At 37.0% G+C, this 24196-nt stretch overlaps 2 protein-coding genes across 2 annotated transcripts; both read left to right on the top strand.

Annotated features, from left to right (window-relative positions):
- The first annotated feature begins 9021 nt into the window (after nt 1-9021).
- On the top strand, nt 9022-12960 carry LOC104232227 (UDP-xylose transporter 1-like). The gene is made up of 8 exons (XM_009785370.2): nt 9022-9178; nt 10041-10161; nt 10340-10524; nt 11151-11218; nt 11322-11454; nt 11633-11794; nt 11883-12155; nt 12683-12960. The coding sequence occupies exons 2-8, from the start codon at nt 10041-10043 to the stop codon at nt 12758-12760; spliced, it is 1020 nt and encodes a 339-aa protein (XP_009783672.1). The 5' UTR covers nt 9022-9178; the 3' UTR covers nt 12761-12960.
- Nucleotides 12961-17846: 4886 nt separating this feature from the next.
- LOC138881681 (uncharacterized) lies at nt 17847-21055 on the top strand. Its single transcript, XM_070161931.1, has 4 exons — nt 17847-18645; nt 19045-19318; nt 19432-19924; nt 20618-21055. The coding sequence occupies exons 1-4, from the start codon at nt 17847-17849 to the stop codon at nt 21053-21055; spliced, it is 2004 nt and encodes a 667-aa protein (XP_070018032.1).
- Nucleotides 21056-24196: the final 3141 nt, after the last annotated feature.

The raw sequence follows: 24196 nt of genomic DNA, 5'->3' as shown, positions 1-24196 counted from the left end.
TTGTTGGCAGAGGAATTTTTGAAGACATTTCAACACTTCCTTTTGACCTCGTGACGTATGGATGTGAAGCCAGACTACCACAAAACCAACCACCTTACTATAGAACCTTGACTTAACAGTAGACAACAAACCGGTTAGTTTGGACCAGTTAACACGTAAGTAATCGCATGTTGGGGGTGTGATACACCTATAAAGTTAAATGTGTTTCTACATATTTTGCCACGGTTGCATGTTTCATCCCGACTTTGCTTACATTTTTCCAATTTTCTTTTCTTCCACTTTGGCTTTTTGTGCTTCTATTCCCATTTTCCGCTCTTTTCTTCCATCTCTTTCCTTGCTCTTTTTTTGTTTTTCTTTTGATTTTTCTTTGGCTCTCTTTTTCTTTCTTTTTGGGTTTTCTTTCGGTCATTTCCTTTCACATCCCTCTCTTATTTGAGTTATTTACAAAAATCATGACTGGATTCAATGAGGATTGCCTACGTATCACGATGCCGCGTGAATCAGATCATTACGTAGTTCAAGAAAATAAATGCGAAAAATAAAGAAACAATTTTTGGGAATGTTCAATTTTCATTAATAAAAGCTCCTAAACCTTTCTATTACAAAAGACTTCAAACAACTCAATTTCTTGGAATTTTAAAGAATTTTAAAACTACAAACAGACTCAAAAATAAATTCTAAACTAAAAACTAAAATACAGACTCGATAAATGAAAAATCATGAGTACATAAGTGCTTCGACTCCTTGGGCCCGTGGGACATCATTCGGTCTTGCCACGGGCCTACGTGCAAGATCCCCTTGAAGCCGCTCCAAATCACTCATTATCTGGCGGACAAATGTCATTACTGCAACAAAGAAAGTGGTCTGAGTCATGTCCTCACAAGCGTGGCATTTCATGACAATATAGTCGGCAATGGCTCTAACCCTCTCTCGGATAATACCCTTTTCCTGAAGCAGGCGCCCGATTTGCTGATACCGAGCTAGTGTCATGTTGGCTTTGATTCTGCAACTGTTGCATATCTTCCTCTATCTGGGGAATCAAAGCATAACAATGTTCCCTGTCGGCTTTAAAGTTCCTAGCTTGTTTGGCCGCCTCATTCTCAAAGGTAATTAGCTTTCTCTTCAGATTGATGATTGTCCCCTCATATTTTCTTTTCATTTGTCGCCCAAACTCTGCCCGCCCTTCTGCATTCTTTGCCAATTGTGCTCGGACTTTTGCTAGACTGGCCTCAGATTTTTGTAGGTCATCTTGACACTCGAGTACTTTCTTTTTTAGACCACTTATAAGCCTTTCATCTGCTCAGCTTCTTTCCGGGTTTCTAGCAGCTATTCTCATTTTCTATATCTGAGCTTTAAGGGATTTGTTTTCCTGGGTTAGCTTCTTCTTCTCCCCTTCATTTGCGGCAGCTTGGATACTATTACCAAATTTGCAGTCCCTGATTTGTCCCTCTAGTTTACTTATCTTGGCCCTATAGCTTTCTTCTTTTGCCAACTAGTCTCATTGCTCCCGCGAGTCGTGAGTGAATTGTTGGACATGGGGTCTTAGCAGGTCTTTCGGGAATCTAAAACCTTTTACCAAACCAAATCATATAATTGGGGTCTACCTCACCTCTAACTAGATCCCGCACCATAATCTTAGGTTCGAGAAATCTGCACTCATTCCAAAATTGGCGAACTTTTCCTTCTGGAAATACAGCCTTTGGGCCTAGTTCGACGACATGTCCACTCAAATCTTCGTCATGGGGGACGGTTTGAAACCTGCCCAGTTGGCTCAAAACCCTGTGAGGAGCATATGGCTGGATGCTCTGGATGCCCATTAGGAGAAGATAGCACACTTCGACTAACATGTATACGACTTCGGTGGCAGGGAGCCATTCGAACGTCCACTCAATTTTATCCGAAGTTAAAGAACTTAAGTGTGCACACCAAGCCTTGGTACCCTCTGGAAATTCAACACCCTCCACTCGGCTTTCAAATTCTTCGATGCAATCCAAACCGGTCATGCCATAGTTCATATACCTGACACAATGGCAGAGATGTTCATGTATCCATAATTGTAGTAGTAAGTTGCAGCCTTGGAAGAATTTGCCCCCTTCTCGGCAGATGGTCAAAGCTCGGTAAATCTCAAATAAGATCAGGGGAACCATGGTGCCATTAGTTTTCTTGATCGCGACATTAACCATTCCCACGAGGCCCAATTCTATGTTGTCGTCTTTTCGCGGACAGATTATAACACCCAAGAATGCTACTATAAAAACCGAGCCCCGCCGTGCCTCCTATTTATCTTTATTTCTATCATGGGTCAGACCAGTATTCGGTGCTTCAAATCCTTGGGGTTTGCCATAGCATTGGTACAAGAACTGTAAAGTACAAAACCCTTCAGATAAATTCCCATCCTGAATATCCCAACTAATACTCAACATATCCAGAACCTTGTGAGGAGATATTGGTCTCGGTGACACCGGGTACCGACTTCTAAGGTTTCCGTTAAGGCCGGTGTAACCCGCAATTTCCTCTAGCGTGGGTGTGAGCTCAAAATCAAAAAAGTAGAACACATTGCGAGTCGGATCCCAAAAAGGTATCAAGGCTTCTATTACGTCTAATCTTGACTTGATGTTCAAAAGTCCGACAAGACCACCCAAAACTTTTACCGCGGTTCCTCGGCTGACTTTTCCTAAGTCGTTCCACCACATGTGGAGCTGCAAGGGGATCTCCTTAAGAGCTGCGAAGGGTTAATTTTCATCTGTGCTCATCCTGCACATTTATTAGGGTAATTTAATTTTTTTAAAAATATGACTCATTTTGACTCAAGAAAAAGTTATCACTATTTTTTTAAATTTTCATAAAAAATTTGGCTTTGCAAATACGACCTTCAGCACTTCGGGAAAGAAGATTTTAAGGCTGTGTTTGCTAACTGGCCAAAAACCTTGAAAAAGCGACCAAAGGTGGTCGTTCTTGCAAAAACGGCCTTCCGGCGCCCTTTTAGGGACATTCGGCTATTTTAAATAATAATGGCATCACCTTACTTATTTACAATAAAAAAATTTGTTCTTTTTTGGACTAATTTTGTAAAAAGGAAAGTTGGACCCGATGAGGGTTGCCTACGTATCCCACATCCGATGAGAATCTAACTGGCGTAGTTCGAGCAGATTTGAAAAAATGAAAACAAAACCAACTATTTTCAAAAACAAAATTTTCTCTTTTTTTTTTCAAAATTTCGGTAGAGTTTCAGTATATTTTTTGGACATTGGTTTTTTAAAAAACAAGCAATTATCTCTCTTAGCCCTCACAATGACTCTTCTTTTTCCCAACTTTTCTCCTATTATCCATAAGCCGGTCAACATGCAAATCTGAAGCAAATAAATGCACAAGTAGCAAGTAAGATGCATCATGATGGTCTTTTCATTTCGGGTACACCTGTCCTAGACAGACCCAACCTCTGTGTTGAGTCTCTAAAGTCAAATCGTGATGCAAACAAACGTTCCTACTAGGGATCCGACATGAGGTTTTGTTATACTAGGTTTAAAACCTGAGTGTATTGTTCTAGACCTGGCTTACCCGAGCGGACAGCTCGAGCCGGGGGGCAGCATACCGGAAATACAGAAGCTTCACCGGTTTTGCAGCTTGTCCGAACCTCATTCTAAAATTGGATAAGACTCTGAACAGAAAAGAAGTCACACGAAATGCACACTTCCCGGATGATTTAGAAGACTCAGAGAGAAGAAAGCTTTCGTAGCAATTTATATACCGTTCAAACAATATCAAAGCAGTAGAAAGTGACAATTAGCACATTAGGCCCAACATAAAAAAAATCAGATAAAACAAGCCAACTACAACAGTTATTCTAAGCTCGAATTCTTAAACTCCGAACTAAAGTTCTGGGGTTTCCCCAGCAGAGTCGCCAGAGCTGTCACACCTCCTTTTTACACACCAGAGGGAATATAATAGAGTTTTTTCAATTAAAGTAACATTATTCGAAATGAGATTATTTATTTGATTTTCAGAGTCGCCACTTGGGATCGTTTATTTGGTGTTCCAAGTCACCGATTTATTTTAAATCCCAAATCGAGGAAAATTTCGACTTTCCTTTTGAAGTCTGCGAACCAGAAATTCTGAATAAGGAATTCTGTTAACCCGAGGGAAGGTGTTAGGCACCCCCGGATTCCGTGGTTCTAGCACGGTCTCTTAAACTATTATAATTGGCCTATTATCTGAGTTTAATACATGTTTTAACCTATGGTACACTTTTAACTTATTAGCCGTTTTTAATTAATTTTAAGAAGATTCAACATTATCTAAAACACGTCTTGAACCACGCCACATGAAATGCACCCGCGGTCCATGACGCATTTTATTTAACATTGTTGAGATTTGGATTTGGGTCACATGAAATGCACACCCGAGTTTAAGGAAATTAATTTAAATTACGCGCCTAAAGCAACTATGCACTTTAAAGTTTGCGAGGGCCATGGAAAATTCAGCTAAATGGCACACCTCGAAATTTCTATAAAAAGCTAACTAGTTTTGTGAGGGCCATAAATGGTAACCTGCACTATGCATATCAATATTCTAAATTTACATTTAACCCTTGCAACACAATTGTAAATAACACTACAACGTTTGGTTCAGGAGATATGATGGACAATATGAAATATTAAAACTTGTTTCTCTTCATTTGTATCCATCTCCTCAAGAGTTAGAGTGCAAAAGAAAAAATCTCTCTTCCTTTATATAAAAATATTTAATAGCGTAGTCATTGAAGGATCAAATATGTGCTTAAAAGCAAAATATGATACAGAAATGCACGGTTACTTCCAGAGGAATTAATCTATCTTCCATATTCACAAACTAATAGATTTAAACTTCTGTAATTATTTTTGCATTTCAACTAACAAACAAAAAGAAAAAAAAATCATGAATATTTAAAACATTTCCTAACAAATATGTAGAGCATCCCAAAACATAAAATGAAAAGAGGGCAACATTTAAAATCGGAGAGTAAATCAAAACATACAAAATCATATTAATGTGGCCACAATGGATGATTATATAATATATAACCCAATCAATGAATATATCTTTTTAAATTTTTTTATTATTAATAAGGATAACATGAAAATATTCAAAGAATAATACAACTTAACATATAACTTGCAAAACACAATTTAAATAGAACAATATTCATTAAGTATAGTGTAAATTTATTCATGCAAGTACACAAAAATGGCAAAGATTAGAATGGACCTTTGCTCAATATTTTTCAAATATAAAACTCCAAATTGAGTTGAACACAACAAGCTATTCACTGAACTTTGAACCGACAACCTCGACGGATTGAATTTCGTTACTTGACTGTAACTAAAACTCAAAGGAAAATGGGTTCATGCCACGAATTCTTATGGTTATTTTGGGGCTAATTTTGAGGTATTTAAAGAGCTAATTTTTTTTTTTATCTTAAACAAGATAATGAATTGATCTTTTTTTGAAAGAAATAGGAAGAAAGAATGAAAATAGTAAAAATTCTATTTTTGCATAGAAGAAGAAAATATGTTTTCTCTCTACTTTCCTCTCTCTTCTTCTTCAAATATTACTCTTCTATTTATAGGAGAATTTTCGAAAATTTCAGATTTTTTTAAATTATTTTATCTTTTTTTATTTAAAAGAAATCTCACTTACATTTTGCTTTTCTTTTCTTTTTTTTATAAAAAGAATTCCCATCTTTCTTTACTTTTATTTTTTAAATTCCAACTTTAATTACTTTTATCTTATTTAAAATCCCACTTTTTTTTTTTTACTTTTTAAAAGAGAATTCCACTTATTTTAGTTTTCTTAAAAAAATAATCCACTTTGTTTTGCTTTTCTTTTTAAAAAATTCTACTTTATTTACTTTAAATTTTTTAAATTTTCAGCTACCTTTATATTTATTTTTTAATTCCAACTTTCTTTTATTTTTTATTTTTTAAAATTTCCACAAAACTTTACTTTTATTTTTTTTAATTTTCCACTTTCTTTTACTTTTTTAAAAGAGAATTTCACCTACTTTTACTTTTATTTTTTTAATTCCATACTTCTCTTTTATTATTTTTTTAAATCTCTCCCGAAAATTTAAAAATAATTAATATTTTTCGAATTTTTTTTATTATTTAAAAATAAAAAATAAAATAATATTAATAGTAATAATTCACCTTCTAAAATTTTGTATTTTTAACCTATAATAAAAAGTGTAACAAAGCTAAATATTGTAGGTTAAAACCCCTAAAATATTTACATAGAAGAAGTGACAAAAAATTAAATGTTGTCAAAAATTAGGTGCTCACAATGATCCTGTTAGACACAAAAGTGATGCACCATTGGATGATATAGAAGCTTATCAATGACTAATAAGCAAAATGTTGTATCTTATAATGACTAGGCCAGATATAAGCTTTGCTATTCAAACATTGAGCCAATTTTCTGCAGCACCTAAAAAGGTCTCGTATGAAAGCATCCATGAGAATTGTTAGGAAGAGAGAACCTGGATTGGAAGTGCTACTGTCAAGCAAACCAGCAAAAAAAAGCAAGGCATACTGTGATGCAGATTGGGCCTCATGTCCAAATACCAGGAGATCAGTGACAGGGTATTTAGTGAAGTATGGGGAATCCTTAATATCTTGGAAGTCCAAGAAGCAAACAACAGTGTCCAAGAGCTCAGCTGAAGCTGAGTACAGGAGCATGGCTTCAGTAATATCATAAATAATATGATTGATCAGATTATATGAAGAACTGGGGATAAAATTGAAGCTACCAATTGAGTTATTATGTAATAACAAGGCAACAATTCAAATTGCTAAGAATCCAGTCTATCATGAACGAACAAAACATATTGAGATAGATTGTCATTTCATAAGGGAGAAAGTGCAGAAAGAAGATATAGTGCCATAGTACACACAATCTGGGGAGCAACAAGCAGACATTTTGACCAAAGGGCTTGGAAGACAGCATCATAAATATTTAGTTTCCAAGTTGGGATTGCTGAATGTGTTCGCACTCTCCAGCTTGAGGGAGAGTGTTGAGAATAGCAAGAGTGAAGTAGGGTAGTAGTGTATAGTTAACTTAAAGTAATAAGTGTATGTGTAATAATTAGAAGTTAGTAACTACCTAGTGGTTAGTCGGTTAGTTAGCTATATAGCAGTAGAGTAAGAGTTGATATACACACTATAATTCATGTTTTCTCTTCGGTAAGAAAGAAGAAACTCTTAGCTCAAAACCTCCATGATCGATTCTCTGTGATAAACTTGACATAAACAACATAAATCATCTCATGATCAACAAATATTAAAAGTAATAAATTTCCTTCAATTAAAGGGATTGACATACACAAGACAGCTTATAATACTTCCAGAAGCTTGAAGGCATTGACTAAAATATGAAATTAATTATGGACCTAATCAATCACATCAACCTTTACACACACACAGAGAGTGCTAGCCTACATTGAAATTAAACCCTCAAAATATAATGATCCCTTATTTCTCAAGAAATAGAATTGTCATTTGTAAGAAGTGCAGAATACAAATGAAATGAGCTGAGAAACGCATGTAGAATCTTTTCTATTATTAAATAAAATGAATTTATCAATAATCTTATTTTTATAGGATTTTTACACATTATTTTCCATTTTATATAGAACGCATGGTTGTAGATTCATCATATTTGGAGTAAAATTAAAGTCTTATATTCTCACCAAACACATTTGGTTTAGTGCCAACGGTTTTTGCTAGTATTGGCAGGTACATTGTCACATATGAAATGTTCACTTCACCTTTCTGGCTTCTGTATTAAGACAAGTTTATTTATCTCTTAATTAGGTGAGCCAACAATTCTTTAAAATATTATCAAAATCTCACTCTCTCAGTGTAATTAAGAAAGGAAAAATCATTAAGGATTCGCGATTATTACATTGTTGGTTAATATTCGACTAATTAAACTCCATATTTGATTCGTGATTAGGTTTAAATGAAACATATAATAAAACCACGCCCGTTGTCATGTCAATTATTATGTTTCTTGTTAGGAGATCTATGTAGATTTTTAGTAAACGTAAGTACATGTATTAGCTAAAATGTCAGAATTAGGAAAAGGGAAAGAGAAATGCATGTTTTATTTAAAAATAAGTTATTTCTTGCTTTGTTCTGTGAATGATTAGTCCAATATCTTGGGGCTTTAGCTTAATAAGAATATTTGTAACCTAAAGTCAGTCAAATAGGTTTGCTTATATTAGTCGTTTAGCTTCGACTTTAGAAAGGGTTCAACTTCTATACATTGTCAGTACAATAACTTTTATATTATTTTAAATTTTAAATAATAAGTATATAAAATTATTAACAATAATTAGTAGAATTAGTAATCTGCTAATTAATAAGACATGCAAATTATATTGATTGTGTAAAAATCTATTTAGAAGTGCTAGTGGACACAAAAACTATAAGATTGTTTCTTCCCATCTGTTTAAATTTTGGTGGATCGACAAAGTTATTTGTTATTTGTGCTGGTAGAAGGTAGCAATTACTGATAAATTTAATCGAAAAACGCATAAACTGTTCGCATACTGTAATATACAAGGTATCAAGAAGGGGTTCAATTTTTATACATTGTTAGTGTATGATAATATTTATATATTAAATTTTAAAAAATAACTATATATAACTATTAATAATAAGTAAAATTAGTAATATGCTAATTAATGTGTAAAAATTTATTTAAAAATGCCATTGTAGACAAAAAAAATAGGTTATTTCTTTCCATCTGTTTGAACCTCGATGGATCGACAAAGCTATTTGATATTTGTGCTGGTAGAGAGTAGCAGTTACCAGTAAATTAGTCGAGATACGCGCAAGCTGCTCGAATACTATAATATGTTTAAAGATGTTCATCAACCGTTAGGCCTTGAAGACCAACCACAGCTAAAATTAACGACGTTAGCACCAACCACACTCCACATAAGTTGTAAATAAAGGCTTGCATTTTTTCTTCTACATTCTCATTCAAGCCACAAAGCTCTTCCTTTCCCCCTTCAAAAAAACCCACACCCAAACAAAGAAAAACCCACATTCATCATCTCTCTAAGTTCTTAAAATTTCATTTGTGGAGCTGTAGGAGCTTAACTTTATTTGTGTAATCGCCATCATTATTTGAAGAGGTACATATATATCTACAATGTCTTAATTTCTTGATTTTGTTTTAATCTTTTTATTGTGTTAATTTTGATCGCGTTATGCACGTACACATTTTGTTTGTTAAGACAGAAACTGACAATTTGTAAAGTTAAGATTAGCACGAACATTTTTTTTTAATAAGGTAAAGGTTTTATTGATAAAAGATTAGCACGAAGATTTGCTTTAGCCAGAAAAATGGGCATTTCCGGCCAACTTTGAGTTTGGCTCTTCGGTGTTAAAGATATTTAGTCATAGTTAAGGTTAAGTTGAAATCGTCAAACATGCATACATAGTGCTAAGACACAGAAATTATTTCCTTTTGCCTAACATATATTAATATTATTACCTTATATAAATGTTTTGAGAGTTCATGTTCTTGTTTTTATTATGACTTCGTCAGATACTTCGGTTCATCCACCTTTTCCCAAAAGAATAGTTTTTAAGAGTAATATAATTAAGGCATATTTTTAGAGTGTGTTAAATTGACCAATTGTTTTTCATATTAATCAAAGATAGAAAAAGATCATAAGGTGATTTTTTTCGACTATTACCTGTTATTTCTTTCGTTTCGGTCATCTTATTATTATTTTGTTGTTGTTACTGTTTTTTTTTGTGGCTTCTACAGTACTATCGTTTTTTTTCCATTACTGTTATGCTTATATGTTTTTTGAGTCGAGGGTTCATTGGAGACAGTCTCTCTACCTCTACACAGTAGAGGTTAAGGTCTGCGTACATTCGATGACGCTCCCCAAACCCCATTATATAAGATTACACTAGGTATGTTATTGTTAGGTATGTTATTGTTGTTGTTCTTCTAATATTTTGTGTTTCTTTTGATTGATGAAGATGGGAGAAATGACTAGCTTTCAGTTGGGTGTGGTGGGAGCACTGTTCCTATCTGTGGCATCTTCAGTTTCTATTGTTATTTGCAACAAAGCTTTGATGAGTAATCTTGGTTTTCCCTTTGGTAATATTTCATTTTCCTCTAACTTACACTTTTGGCATTTGGTAGAATTTTAATCAATAAAAAAAATGTAATATAAGATCTTATCATAGTACTTACCAAACTTTGAATATTATATTCAAGATTCAGTTATTTATTATTTCAAGATTAGTAATGTGTATATTTATTTTTTTGATTATAGCCACAACATTAACAAGTTGGCATCTAATGGTGACATATTGCACACTCCACGTGGCACTGAAATTCAATTTCTTTGAAAACAAGCCTATTGATATGAAGACTGTGATGCTTTTTGGTATCTTAAATGGTGTATCCATTGGCTTTCTCAACCTTAGCCTTGGCTTTAATTCCATTGGCTTCTATCAGGTATAAATCAATGTCAAACTATTACTACATATTTTTAAAATGTTTTTTGAGTGTGTGCATGTGATACACAAATTTAGAGGTGGCGAATGAGCGAGAATTAGGTCAAAACAAGTCAAATCAATAAACAAATCATGACCCAACTTGCCTGATATTTGGTTGAGTCAAGATGAATCAAATAATGGTCATAATCTAATCCGTCCAATATGACCCCACACATACTAATGTACTTTATTTGCTCAAAAAAACTAATGTATTTTGCTTAAATAATTTGTTATCTAAAGTTCTTACAAAATTACATATTTCTCAATCTCCAAATTTGATTTTTTATATTTTTGATATGGTTGCTGCATTTTGACCTGCTGAGTTAACTATCTGATCAAATAGTTTGATGGGTCATTCTGGATTCAATTGGGTCAACTTAACAAAAATGGGTCATAAACCTGTCTAAACTTAGGCGTATTACCAAAAAGTGAGTTAATTTTGCTATTTCTAATATATATATATATATATATTATAACTCAAAATTTTGAATCCCTTCTGTATACAACTGAGCATGCGGATGAGCTACATTATTTATAAAATAGGCGCTAACGTTTGTCTGTATGCTGTTATATTGTATTTTGCAGATGACAAAACTAGCAATTATACCTTTTACCGTACTATTAGAAACCATTTTCTTGAAAAAGCAATTCAGGTAATCCATTATTCTATATTTTAATTAATTCGCAAATTAAAATACAGAAGTAGGGGCTTGTTGATTCACTAATAATTATTGTCTGTTACACATATATTTGCAGCCGGAATATTAAATTTGCTTTGTTCGTTCTGCTGATCGGAGTTGGCTATGCCTCCATTACTGATCTTCAGCTCAATTTTGTTGGAACAATTCTCTCCCTTCTCGCCATTGTTACAACTTGTGTTGGACAAATTGTATCCTTTTCATGATCGCCTATTTTACTAACGTGTTATAGTCCGAGGGTCACTATATATACACACCTTTTTTCCGAAGTTACCGGGGCCGATGACCCTCCTTCCGCTTACAATGTCAGCGTATAAAAGATAAACTCAATTATTATTGTTTATAATTTCACTTAACCCTCCAATTCAGCTGACCAACACAATACAAAAGAGGCTCAACATCTCATCAACTCAATTGTTGTATCAATCAGCCCCTTTCCAAGCAGCTATTCTATTTGTATCAGGGCCTGTGGTGGATCAATTCCTTACCAAACAGAGTGTTTTCGCCTACAAATATTCTCCTATTGTTATGGTAAGAAAAAACACTAATCACATTATATTCTTAAATTAACACCTATTGTCTTGTCACAAAATTTTAACAATGTGTAACTCAAATGCAGGGATTTATATTGTTGTCGTGTTTGATTGCTGTATCAGTGAATTTCAGCACATTTTTAGTAATTGGAAAGACATCACCAGTTACATATCAAGTGTTAGGCCACCTTAAAACATGTTTGGTTTTAGCCTTTGGTTATACATTGCTACATGATCCTTTCACTTCAAGGAACATTATTGGAATTCTTATTGCCATTGTTGGTATGGGATTGTATTCCTATTTTTGTGTCAATGAAACCAAAAGGAAACAAGTTGGAGACCTTTCTTCTATGACTCAAGTAAGATTCTCCCCACCCCCCATCCCCCACCCCCATCTTTCTCTTCTTAGTCAAGTAGCCACTCTAAAGAGTTGCTATTTAGGAATTAGCCAATACGTCATGAATTTCAGTTTTTCAGTTCAATTTTTTGGGACACAATTGTCCTGAATTATCTTGAAATTAAGATTTTTTATTCAAAATTTCATGACAAAATAAATATTGGCTAATTCCTAAATAGCAGCCGTAAGAATGGTTGTGGAAAAATGACATTGTATAGCCGCTGTAAAAATAATTGCCAAAGAATTATATAAAATTTGTATATTTTTTTGTATATATATACATTATGTATGTTATATACAAAAATTATACAAACTTTATACATAATTTCGGCTATCAGATATAAATAGTTTCTGGCTCAGGCTAAAAGTGATAATACTTTGTGCACTTAGCCCTCCTTCTTCTCGTAACAATTTGAAGATGTTGTACTTTGTGCTATAAATCATTGTACCTTATTCATTCTAAAATTTGTGTTTTTGTTGTCATCTCAGGTTAAAGATAAAGATACCACTGCACCACTTCTAGCTGGGAAAAATGGCCACGTCAAAGAAAATAACTCCCTTATTTAAATTTAGGGTTGAAGTGAAGATGTTTTCGAACAAAGAATTTTTATTTTTAATTGAGAGACATTCCATTGAATAGATGTAAATGATTTTTGGCTCATAAAATACCTTGCACCTTTGTTCCAAGATTTGGTCATTGCTAGATTTGTATTTTTTACTTCTTACACGTAGACAAATGCAATTAAGAAAAATTCTTCTTTACATCATATATGGCCTATTGTGTTTTAGTTCTTGTGTCATGTTTTCACGATTAAAATTTATATTCTTGTGATAGAAGAATGAATCTTCCATATAAAAGGTGTGGGTTCGGTTTTTACTGTCTTCTCTTCTTGCTTTCATATCTTCCAATTTATTTTTTTTTAAAATTAGAAGAATGAAGAACTATTGGTGAAATGGGCCACCAAAGCTCAATTAGGCCCAAATAAAACTTTGTCCGAAAGGCTGTCAAACCAGCAAATGCAAACTCATAGAAATGACACCAAGTAGCCACTCTAAAGGACTGCTATTTAGTAATTAGCCAATATATCATAAATTTTAATTTTGGAATACAAGTGCTTAACATTATTCATTAAAAGAGCTCGTTAAATTTGTAACGTCCCACGTGTTTCACGTCATTCTACAACTTATTTAATGTACCCACATAACTTTATAGGAATTCAATTCTATTCAGTAACTCTAATCAAATGTTTAATTTTAAATTTAATTTTTATTGTTGCTTAAATATTCTTCACTATCATTAATATAAAATCTAAAAGTAATATCTCGAATTCCATAATCCGTCACACCGTACTATAAAACGAGATGAATGGAGTTTGATATTCTCAATGGAATAAAATAAATTCAGCTAATCTTCTTTCATTTTATGTCATACTCCCTCCGGTCCAAAATAAATAATTTTTTGACCTTTTTTTTTTGTTCAAAATAAGTAATTTTTCCAGATTTCAAGAATAATTATTTTTTTTCTACATTGCCCTTGGAGTAAATAATGCTGGAGTATGTGTTAGGAGTATTTATGTGAAGAGATAGTAAATGTTAATATGGTCAATTTCATTGCTAATTAATGTTAAAAGGTGGATTTCTTAATCTATATGAAAACAGCTAAAAATCACTTATTTTGGACCGGAGGGAGTACAGTCTACGAGCAAGATTAGAATTGTTAAATGCTTTCAGCAAAATTCGATACTAAGCAATTGTTTGTTACAAATTTCAAGTTCCAACCAAATAAGAAAAGAAACAATAATGTGTATTGCTCCCTTCGGTCCATTTTAAGTGACTTTTGTAGCTGTTTTCACACATATTAAAGGATACACCTTTTAGCATTAATTAATAATATAATTGATCATATTAACCTTAATTTGTTTATTGAAAATACAACAAATACTCTCAAGCTTTTTACTTCAAAGACAATTTTAAAAAAAAAAGAAATTAATTCGTTCTTGATATTTGAAAAAATCAAATATTATGGACCACAAAAAAATAACCAAAAAATTACTGAAAGTGGACAGGAGGGAGTACTACTTAAATGAAAAAATCAATGTTCACATGCAGGTCAACGGTCCAGCTTCCAAAACATTTGAATAAATTCAGGAATATTTTAATTTCTAATGGCTGTTGACGTCTTAAAGTTTTTTTGCTGGCAAATTTGTCAGCACGTATATTTCTGAGATGACCAAACTTCAATTTCAAAATTGGTATACTACTCTACTATGTCATATAAAGCTGTAGTTTACTCCCAAACCAATCATTATAAAGTTATAAACAAGGTTCTTTTACTTTCATTTTCAAGGTCATGCCAAAATGCACATGTAAACGATTGGATTTTATTTGAGTTTGAGTCCATTAAATTATTTGGACCACATGATAAATTCAAAGACGTATCAGCTCAAACAATGATTACGGGCTAGAATAATTGAATTTAGTTAATGGGGCTAGTTCATCTTGTTGGACTTCAAATGATAAGCCCAAAATCCATGTCACGTGTCAAATGACATGACACGCCAAGTCAAATCAAAGGCCACTAAAATCATGTCAAGCGCATAAGTGATGTACATGCCAAGTCAAATGTAAGGACCAATCAAATATCGCCAAATATTCAAATGACATGGTTCAACCAATTATGTGCAAGCTTATCACATAGCTTTAGTGATAGGTTTGATGACTCAAGTTGGCCAATCAAATTGGAGGAAAAAGATATGTATTTATCACAAGTTCCTTCCCCTGCAACTATAAATAGGGGGTCTCCATAAGGCCAAAGGAACAGGAAAAAGGATAGATATTGAAGCTCTCCTCCACAGTGGTGATTCACAAGTCTTCCGCATAGCAAGAAATCGTTGTCTCCAAGGGGTGAGCCGCAAGTTTTCCATCCTCCACGTTTGTGATCAAAGCTTAACTCCGTATTCGTGGTCAAATCCCAACAACAAGTGGTCCATCAATTCAAGAACAAGCGAAGCTCTCGAATTGATGGTCGTGAGGAGAAGAATCAGAGGATTACATCTTTTAAACTTAAGATTGTTCAAAGATTGTAACCCGCGTAAATTATTGAAATACAAACACTTTTTTTTTGTCGCTATATTTCTTGTCTTGATTATTATTTTCAGGAATGAAATTTTAGTTGTTACAAATTTTGGCACGCCCAGTGGGACCATCTTTGCCTCTCATCTCTTCTCTCCAACAATCAAAATCCAAGAACGCTAAAATGGCTTCAAAGAGAATCAACTCCGGTTCAACTTCCACCAAGACTGCTAACTCCAGGTTCTATGCTGATGTGGAAAGCATCCTCGATGTTACCTTTGGAAGCTTCGGATCAGTTACGAGGAGCAAAGCAAGCTCTTTAGGATAACAAGCACCCCAAGTGTCGTCCGCGTCAACCCCTATTTTTTGATCTTCATCCTCAAAAGGAGTAAGATCTTCCACAAACGTATCTGAAGGAGCAAGCGATGTTGCTGAAAAGATCAAGAAAACTCTTGCTCTGCTTGACCTCTCCGGATCCAAGCACTCTGCTGTGAAGGAAGATGATGATGCTTCAAGTGATGGATCCTCCCCACTTACACCACATAGCATGAGCCTATCAAGGATCAATCTGTGTGAAAATCCATGCTACACTCCATCGTCCACGACAATCATGCAAGCCATGGTGACAAATACTTCATCCGTGGAGGAGTAGTTGGCAAACTTGACGGAAGCAACCGCTGGCTTGACCAAATGCATGCAAAATCAAGAGGCTAGAATCGATAAGCTAACAGACAGGGTGGGAATCTTCATGGAAGAAGAATCCACCCATGCACCCGGCAAGCTCCCAGAAGTTCTAGAGAGTGACTCTCCCCCAAGGCAAGCAACATCCACTAAGGCTATCCCTGTTTCATCTTAAGGAATGATTCCAATCGATCAACTGAAAGAGTTCATTGAAGGAACCATTAAGAACAAATATGAAGTTGCTGCCAAATCCTCCTTTACATATGCAAAGTCGTACACTGCAAGGGTCGATATGTTGAAGATGCCTGCTGGCTATCAACCTCCAGAGTTTCAACAGTTTGATGGTAAAGGTAACCCCAAGCAACATGTTGCGCACTTCGTGGAGATGTGCAACAATGCTGGGACTTATGAAGATTACCTCATCAAGCAGTTTGTCCGCTCGTTAAAAGGAAATGCTTTTGACTGGTACACGGACCTCGAGGCTGGATCTATCGATAGCTGGGATCAACTAGAGCAAGAGTTCCTCAACCGCTTTTATACTACGAGACGTACTGTGAGTATGATAGAACTTACAAATACTCGCCAACGAAAGGGGGAACCAGTCATCAACTTTATCAATCGTTGGAGGAATGCAAGCCTCAGCTGCAAAGGCAGGCTTAGTGAAGCTTCAGGCATAGAGATGTGCATCCAAGGCATGCATTGGGGATTGCGCTACATCTTGCAAGGTATCAAGCTTGGCACATTTGAAGAACTTGCAACTCATGCCCATGACATGGAATTGAGCATGGCCTCCGCTGGAAATGAAAGGCTACCCATCTATGAACCTCGCAAAGGAAATGACAAGCAAGAAGTCAGGAAGTGGGGCAAGTTCGTACCCAAGTCTGAAAGCAAAGAAGCTATGAATGTCAACACGTCGCCTATGAAGTTCACGACAAAGGTGAGCAAGAAGCAGAGTATGAAATCCACTTCTTTTTAAGATAAGCCAAGTGGAAAGTTGACTCTAAAAGAAATGCAGGAGAAAGAGTACCCATTCCTGGATTCTGATGTGCCGACCATTTTTGAAGAACTCCTCGAGTTAAATCTCATTGAGCTTCCGGAGATGAAGCGACCAAGTGAAGCTGGGAAAACAAATGACCCAAATTACTGCAAATATCACCGACTTGTAAGCCACCCTTTGGAGAAGTGCTTTGTCTTCAAGGACAAAGTCATGGACTTGGCTCGCGAAAAGAAGATCGTGCTTGAAGATGAGAAAGCAAGCGCAAACCAAGTCTCTATCACCTTTGGCTCATTCAGTCCGGATGAATTATGTGGTTTTAAAGAAAGTAAAGATGAAGAATTACTAGAGAGCAACAAAGCTGAAGTCAATCAACCTGATGATGATGAAGGTTGGACATTGGTGACTCATCATAGGCACCACAAAAGGAGCCCACGAAAAGAATCAATAGAACAACCAACAAGGAAAAGGATGGTGAAAAGACCAAGGAAACGAAATTTGGTTAAATATTCGAAAAAAGCAAAAGTGGAGGTGCACCATCTTCAAAAGCCACGACATCCAGTGACCTTGGAGGAGTTCTTACCAAGTTGGTTCCGCACGAAGATTTCCCATGAAGGTATTGAGGCCTCTTGTTGCAACGCTGATAAAGGGGAAGAAAAGAATGATGTCCTACCGTTGGCACCATCTTTGGAAAATCTCATCTAGTCTACTCCTCAAGAAGTTAATACTTGTAAGGAAAAAGTCACGTTTACAAATGACGATCTTCTGCTAGGTGACACTCTTCATAACCGCCCATTGTACCTGATTGGCTATATGCGCGATGAAAAGGTAAATTGAATTTTGGTTGATGGAGGATCCTCAGTGAACATTTTGCCAATTCGCACTGTGAAAGAACTTGGTATTCCCATGAACGAACTCTCAAAAAGTCGTGTGATGATCCAAGGATTCAACCAAAGGGGGAAAAGAGCCATAGGCGCGATCAGGCTGGAAATCACCATTGAAGATATGCAATCAAGTGCATGGCTACATGTGATCGATGCAAAGACTTCATACAACGTCTTGCTTGGAAGGCCTTGGATACATGAGAACAAAGTGGTTCCGTCTACCTACCATCAATGTTTGAAATACTATGAGGGTGAAGTCGAGAAGAAGATAGTTGCCGATGATGAGCCATTCACCGAGGCTGAGTCACACTTCGCCGATGCGAAGTTCTACTTGAAGAACCGCATTGTGAAGGAGATAAAAGATGATGGTGGCATGAAAAGTAAGAATGACGAGCCCATAACTAAAAGAGTTGAGGTGACTATTGGTAAAGCCAAGGGTGTTACTGAGGAGGTACATGCCAACGTGAATAAATCTCATAAAGGGGGTATTGCGTCTTATGGCAAGAAAGTAAGTCAAGTGCTCCAATATGTCCCCAAAAGGAAGAAAGACGAGGGCGAATCATCTACTCTCCAAACCAAGACGCTAAAGGAGTTAACTCTTCCGGTAAAACGAATTGAGGTAGTAAAATTGTCCTCGAAGCCGCTTGCAGGGTTTGTAACCCAAAATCATTGGCAGAATGTGGTGCTCCCTACAAAGCGAACAAATGAAGGTTTTGATCCTAACGCTTACACGCTATTTGCAAAAGCTGGATACAATCCCGATGAGCCATCAAAGTTAGGAAAGCTCCCATCAGAAGCTGCAACGAGGCAACCACGTGAAGGTTTAGGATACAAGTAACTGTCACCAGTGCGCATCTCAATAAGAAGGGAGAGCAGCAATTATATCATTGTAGAAGATGAATCGGCCGCTTCTAACAGGCCTTCTGTCTTTGATCGACTTGGAAAATCGCCTGTGAGGACCTCCGTGTTTGAAAGATTGGGTCCATTAAATAAAGGGAACACGTTTCGGAGAAATTTTCAAGGCATAAGAACACCTGCTTCACCCAAAATTCAGGAGATCTCTAAGGATTTCCAAAGTTTGGTTCCTTCTAGAATGAGGCGACAAACAAAACTTGCGGTTTTATGTGAAGAAGTACTGAAGGTAAAGCCATATACTATGACTAAGGAGCGTGACGAGGATGAATAAAGTGTGGGTTCTTCGTATCATGTTACTGTACAAGTCGAGAATGGCGTTCCATCTTCAATAGAGGATAATGCGGAATTGGAGGATATTTCACTGTGTTATCACATATCCTTCAATAATGGGGACCCTCAAGAAGATGAAGATGCGAAGGATGCTCCACCTGAACTTGAAGAAGGAGTAAAAACAACAGTTGATGCCTTAAAAGAAGTTAATCTTGGTACCAATGAAGAACCAAGACCCATATACATAAGTGCTTTACTAAAAGTTAATGAACGAGCACTTATATTGAGTTACTCAAGGATTTCAGGGATGTCTTCGCTTGGAGTTACAAAGAGATACCTAGCTTGGACCCGAAAGTAGCAGTCCATCACCTTGCAGTCAAAAATGGTGCTCACCCTGTTAAACAAGCTCAAAGGCGCTTTAGGCCGGACTTGGTTCCCTTGATTGAAACCGAAGTTAACAAACTCATCGAAGCTGGCTTTATTTGCGAAGTTAAGTACCCAACATGGGTTTCAAGTATTGTCCCTGTAAGGAAGAAGAATGGCCAGATTCGAGTGTGCGTCGACTTTAGAGATCTCAACAATGCATGTCCGAAAGATGAATTTCCGCTTCCTATTCCAGAGCTGATGATCGATGCTACTACTGGTTACGAGGCAATGTCTTTCATGGATGGTTTGTCGGGCTATAACCAAATACGCATGGCACTAAAAGATGAAGAGCTTACTGTATTCCGTACCCTAAAAGGTATTTATTGCTACAAGGTAATGCCTTTTGGCTTGAAGAACGCTGGTGCTACTTACCAAAGAGCTATGCAGAATATCTTCAATGATCTTCTCCACAAGAATGTCGAATGCTATGTTGACGACTTGGTGGTAAAATCAAAAGAGAAGGGAAACCATTTGAAGGACTTGAAGATGGTATTTGAATTGCTCCGGAGGTACCAACTTAAGATGAATCCATTGAAATGTGCCTTTGGAGTTACTTCTGGAAAGTTCCTTGGTTTCATTGTCCGACATCGAGGGATCGAAATTGATCAAGCCAAAGTGGATGCCATTTTGAAAATGCCTGAGCCTCAGGATATCCATGAATTAAAAAGTTTGCAAGGAAAATTAGCGTACCTTAGGAGATTCGTCTCGAACCTAGCTGGGAGGTGTCAACCATTCAGTCTCCTTATGAAGAAAGGTGTCCCTTTCACATGGGACCAAGCATGCGGTAATGCCTTTGAGAGCATTAAATCCTACTTGATGAAGCCTCCAGTTTTAGCAGCCCCTATACCTGGAAAGCCATTGATACTATACGCTGCGGCACAAGAAAGGTCCGTTGGAGCATCGTTGGCCCAAGAAAATAGTGAAGGGAAAGAAAACTCTCTTTACTACTTGAGCAGGATGATGACACCGAACGAGCTGAATTATTCGCCAATTGAAAAGTTGTGTTTGGCGCTAGTCTTCTCAATTCAAAAGTTAAAGCACTACTTTCAAGCTCATACTGTTCGTCTTGTTTCTAAGGCAAATCCCATCAAGTTCGTGATGTCAAAACCTATTCTTAGTGATCGACTAGCGAGATGGTACCTCCAATTTCAACAATTTGAGATTTTGTACATCCCTCAAAAGGCTATAAAAGGACAAGCATTGGCAGACTTCTTGGCAGATCATCCGATACCTGATGACTGGGAACTAACCGATGAACTACCTGATGAGGATGCAATGGTCGTTGAAGTTCAACCTCCATGGAAGATGTACTTTGATGGTTCTGCACATCATGGAGGAACTGGTGCTGGCGTAGTATTTATCACTTCCCAAGGTAAAGTCTTGCCCTACTACTTCACCTTGACACAACTCTGTTCCAACAATGTTGCTAAGTACCAAACATTAATACTTGGGCTTGAAATGGCCGTTGATATGAAGCAATTGCAATTGCAAGTCTTTGGAGACTCCCAGTTAGTGGTCAATCAGCTTTTAGGTAGTTACGAGGTCAAGAAGCCTGAACTACGCCCATATCATGATTACGCTAAAAAATTAATGGGGTGGCTCGGTGATGTGACTATTTAGCATATGCCAAGGAAAGAAAACAAAAAGACGGATGCTTTAGCTGCCCTAGCTTCATCGCTAACCCTGTCTGATCACGCGCAAGTTACTGTCTGCCAAAAATGGGTAGTACCGCCGCCAAATGAGGTTGAAGGTGAAGAAAATAAACCAAGCATCTTGTCGCTGTTTCTGAAGTCGAGAAAGAGGAATGGCGACAACCCATTATTGACTACTTGTGTTATGGGATACTTCTAGAAAATCCGCGGAGAAAAACTGAAATCCGTCGTCGTGCACCTCGCTTCCTTTACTACAAAGATACCCTATACAGAAGATCATTTGGGGGAGTACTCTTGCGATGCTTAGGGGAAGGTGAAACACTCCAAGCTTTGCAAGAAGCGCATTCTGGGGTATGTGGGTCAGACCAGTCTGGACCAAAGTTTCACTTCCATATAAAAATGATGGGATATTATTGGCCAACGATGGTAAAAGATTGCTTGAACTACGCTTGAAGATGCAAGGCTTGTCAATTCCACGCGAATTTTATTCATCAACCTCCTGAGGTGTTGCACCCGACTGTGGCACCCTGGCCGTTTGACGCTTAAGGATTGGATGTTGTTGGACCACTGCCAAAGTCCTCTGGCGGGCACCTATACATCTTGGCTGCAACCGACTACTTTTCAAAAAGGAAAATGTTGCAAATTTCATCCGAGTAAACATTATTTATCGCATTGGCATTTCTCGTTACATAATAACGGATAATGGATAGCCATACGATAATAGGTTGATGAATAAGGTTTGTGATCCCTTTGGCTTCAAGCAGCGTAACTCTTCGATGTACAATGCTGCGGCCAATGGTCTAGCTGAGGCATTCAACAAAACTCTATGCAACTTGCTAAAGAAAGTCGTCTCCAAATCCAAACGAGATTGGAATGACCCTATGGAAGAAGCTCTATGGGCATATAGGACGACTCACCGCACGCCAACACAAGCAACTCCTTATTCACCCGTTTATGGAGTCGAAGCCGTCTTGCCACTTGAGCGTCAAATACCTTTATTACGACTGGCTATTCAAGAAGGGATCATTGATGAAGAAAATGCTCGACTTCGATTAGCAGAGTTGGAGGCTCTTGATGAGAAGGGGTTGGAAGCTCAACAAAGTCTTGAATGTTATCAAGCTCGATTGTCTCGCGCCTTCAATAAAAGAGTTTGCACGAGATCCTTTCAAGTAGGAGATCAAGTCCTTGCCGTACGAAGACCCATAATTACTTCCCATAAACTTGTAGGGAAGTTCACTCCAAAATGGGATGGGCCATATGTTGTACAAGAATCTTACTCAAGTGGGGCATACAAGCTGGTTGATGCAGATGGCATGAGAATCGGCCCTATCAATGGCAAGTTTTTGAAAAAGTACTATCCTTGAAGTTGCAACGCTCCTCGACGTACGAGCCTAAACTGCAAGTCATGATGCTCCTTGATGCATGAGCTTAAACTGCACATTGCTATACTCCTGGCCCGCATGAGTCTAAACTGTGTACGGCCAAAAAAAAAATAGAGTCTGCTAGGTTGAAAACCTCGAAAGAGGCGGCCTAGGCAAAAAAAAAAAGAACTCATCCCTTTGAACTACGTTATGACTTAATCCTCTTCACCGAGGTACGTTGGCAGCTTAGACTTTCATTCGAAGTTCAGTCGCATGAGTTTCAAAAAAAATAAAAGTTTGGCATCATCGGATCATTACATTAATTCTACCTAGTGTAGAGGCACATATCTATGAGGAAAATGAGACGATTTGCGTTGAAGTATAAAATATGTCTTATAGCTTCAATAGTACAAAAGTTGATACATCCAAAAAAAATATAGAGACAATAGGAACTAGACATTTTTCTATATAAAAGCCTAAATCATAAAGATGATCGTAAACTAGGCTTTGTTGCTGACATGTCTAAATGCTTTTCCAAGTCTGTATGGTGTCTCCACATTTGATGCCATCCTCAATTGTTGGTTGAAGGTCCCAATCACCATGGTAGCTGCCATTGATGAACTTCAAGACTATCAACAAATCAAGTGTAATAGTTGGTGAAGGGTTGACTCCACATCTTGTATATACCTCGATCTGATATCCGGACTCTTTGAGCTTCTTTGCGAGTCTGCAAAAGAAATAAATGAAGAGATAAGAATTGTGACGCATATAGCCAAGCTACTACATGCAAGACTGTAGAGTCAATTTCAAGAAGAAAAAATATTTGTAGGGCAACTCAGAGAGCATAGAGCTAGAAAGCAAGCTCGACAGACGGCGGGATCAACTTTGGAAAACTACTGCAGTCCATCTTGAAGACATTCTGCTCCTAACATTTCATATGTTGTAGATTTGAATGTCTAGTTTGTAATAACACAAACCGTTTGCAATTTGGAGGCCCCGAGCTCAAGATATGATTTATTCGCCGGAACTACATGAATCTGAAAGTTACTGCAGCTAGGTGGACTTTGAGAAATTTTTGTTTCTAGCTCGGAAGGAGTTCTGCCACGAAACTCATAAGTATTGCAGATCTCTGAGTGTACTTTCTGACGGTGCAAACGGATCTCAATTCGGAGTCTCCTAGCTCGAGATATAAATCATTCGATAGGAGTGCGCAAAGCAAAAACAAATGCAAGGCGGACATCAGGAGCGACTTCAAAATAATATCGCGACCAATCTAATAGAAGTGCTGCCGCGATATTTTCAGCATGCAGTGATGTGAAGCCAAAATGACAGATTGGTGCATCGCCTTCAAAGGTTCATTCCGACTTATCCTATTGCAAGTTTTGATTCTGCAGAACCAAGCGGATTGCAGTTTGGACACTCCTAGGTCGAGATACAATTTTTTTCAATGCAAGCATGAAATGCTATGAAGTCAAAGTAGCAGAGACGCGCCGAGTGCTTGCTCGCCGAAGTTGGAAAGGCCAACTCCTAGCCTGTTCCGCGCCAATCTGCAAGAATCATGAGTTTCGCCACATGCGCGCTTGAATAGAAGAATACAATTGCGCCAAGTCCAAGCCTCTTCCGCCAATCCGATGAGAGATGCCACGTTCTCGCTCTTCAAGGATGAACTCGGTCTTCATCTTCGGCATGACCATGGATTTCGAAGGTAAGATGCCAAAGGACCAGACATATCGCAATTCGGATCCACC

The sequence above is a fragment of the Nicotiana sylvestris genome, chromosome 11 (genome assembly GCF_000393655.2).
Source record: "Nicotiana sylvestris chromosome 11, ASM39365v2, whole genome shotgun sequence".
In the NCBI taxonomy this organism is placed as follows: domain Eukaryota; kingdom Viridiplantae; phylum Streptophyta; class Magnoliopsida; order Solanales; family Solanaceae; genus Nicotiana; species Nicotiana sylvestris.
The sequence above is the reverse complement of the archived record's forward strand: the minus strand, read 5'-3'. Positions and strand labels throughout refer to the sequence as shown.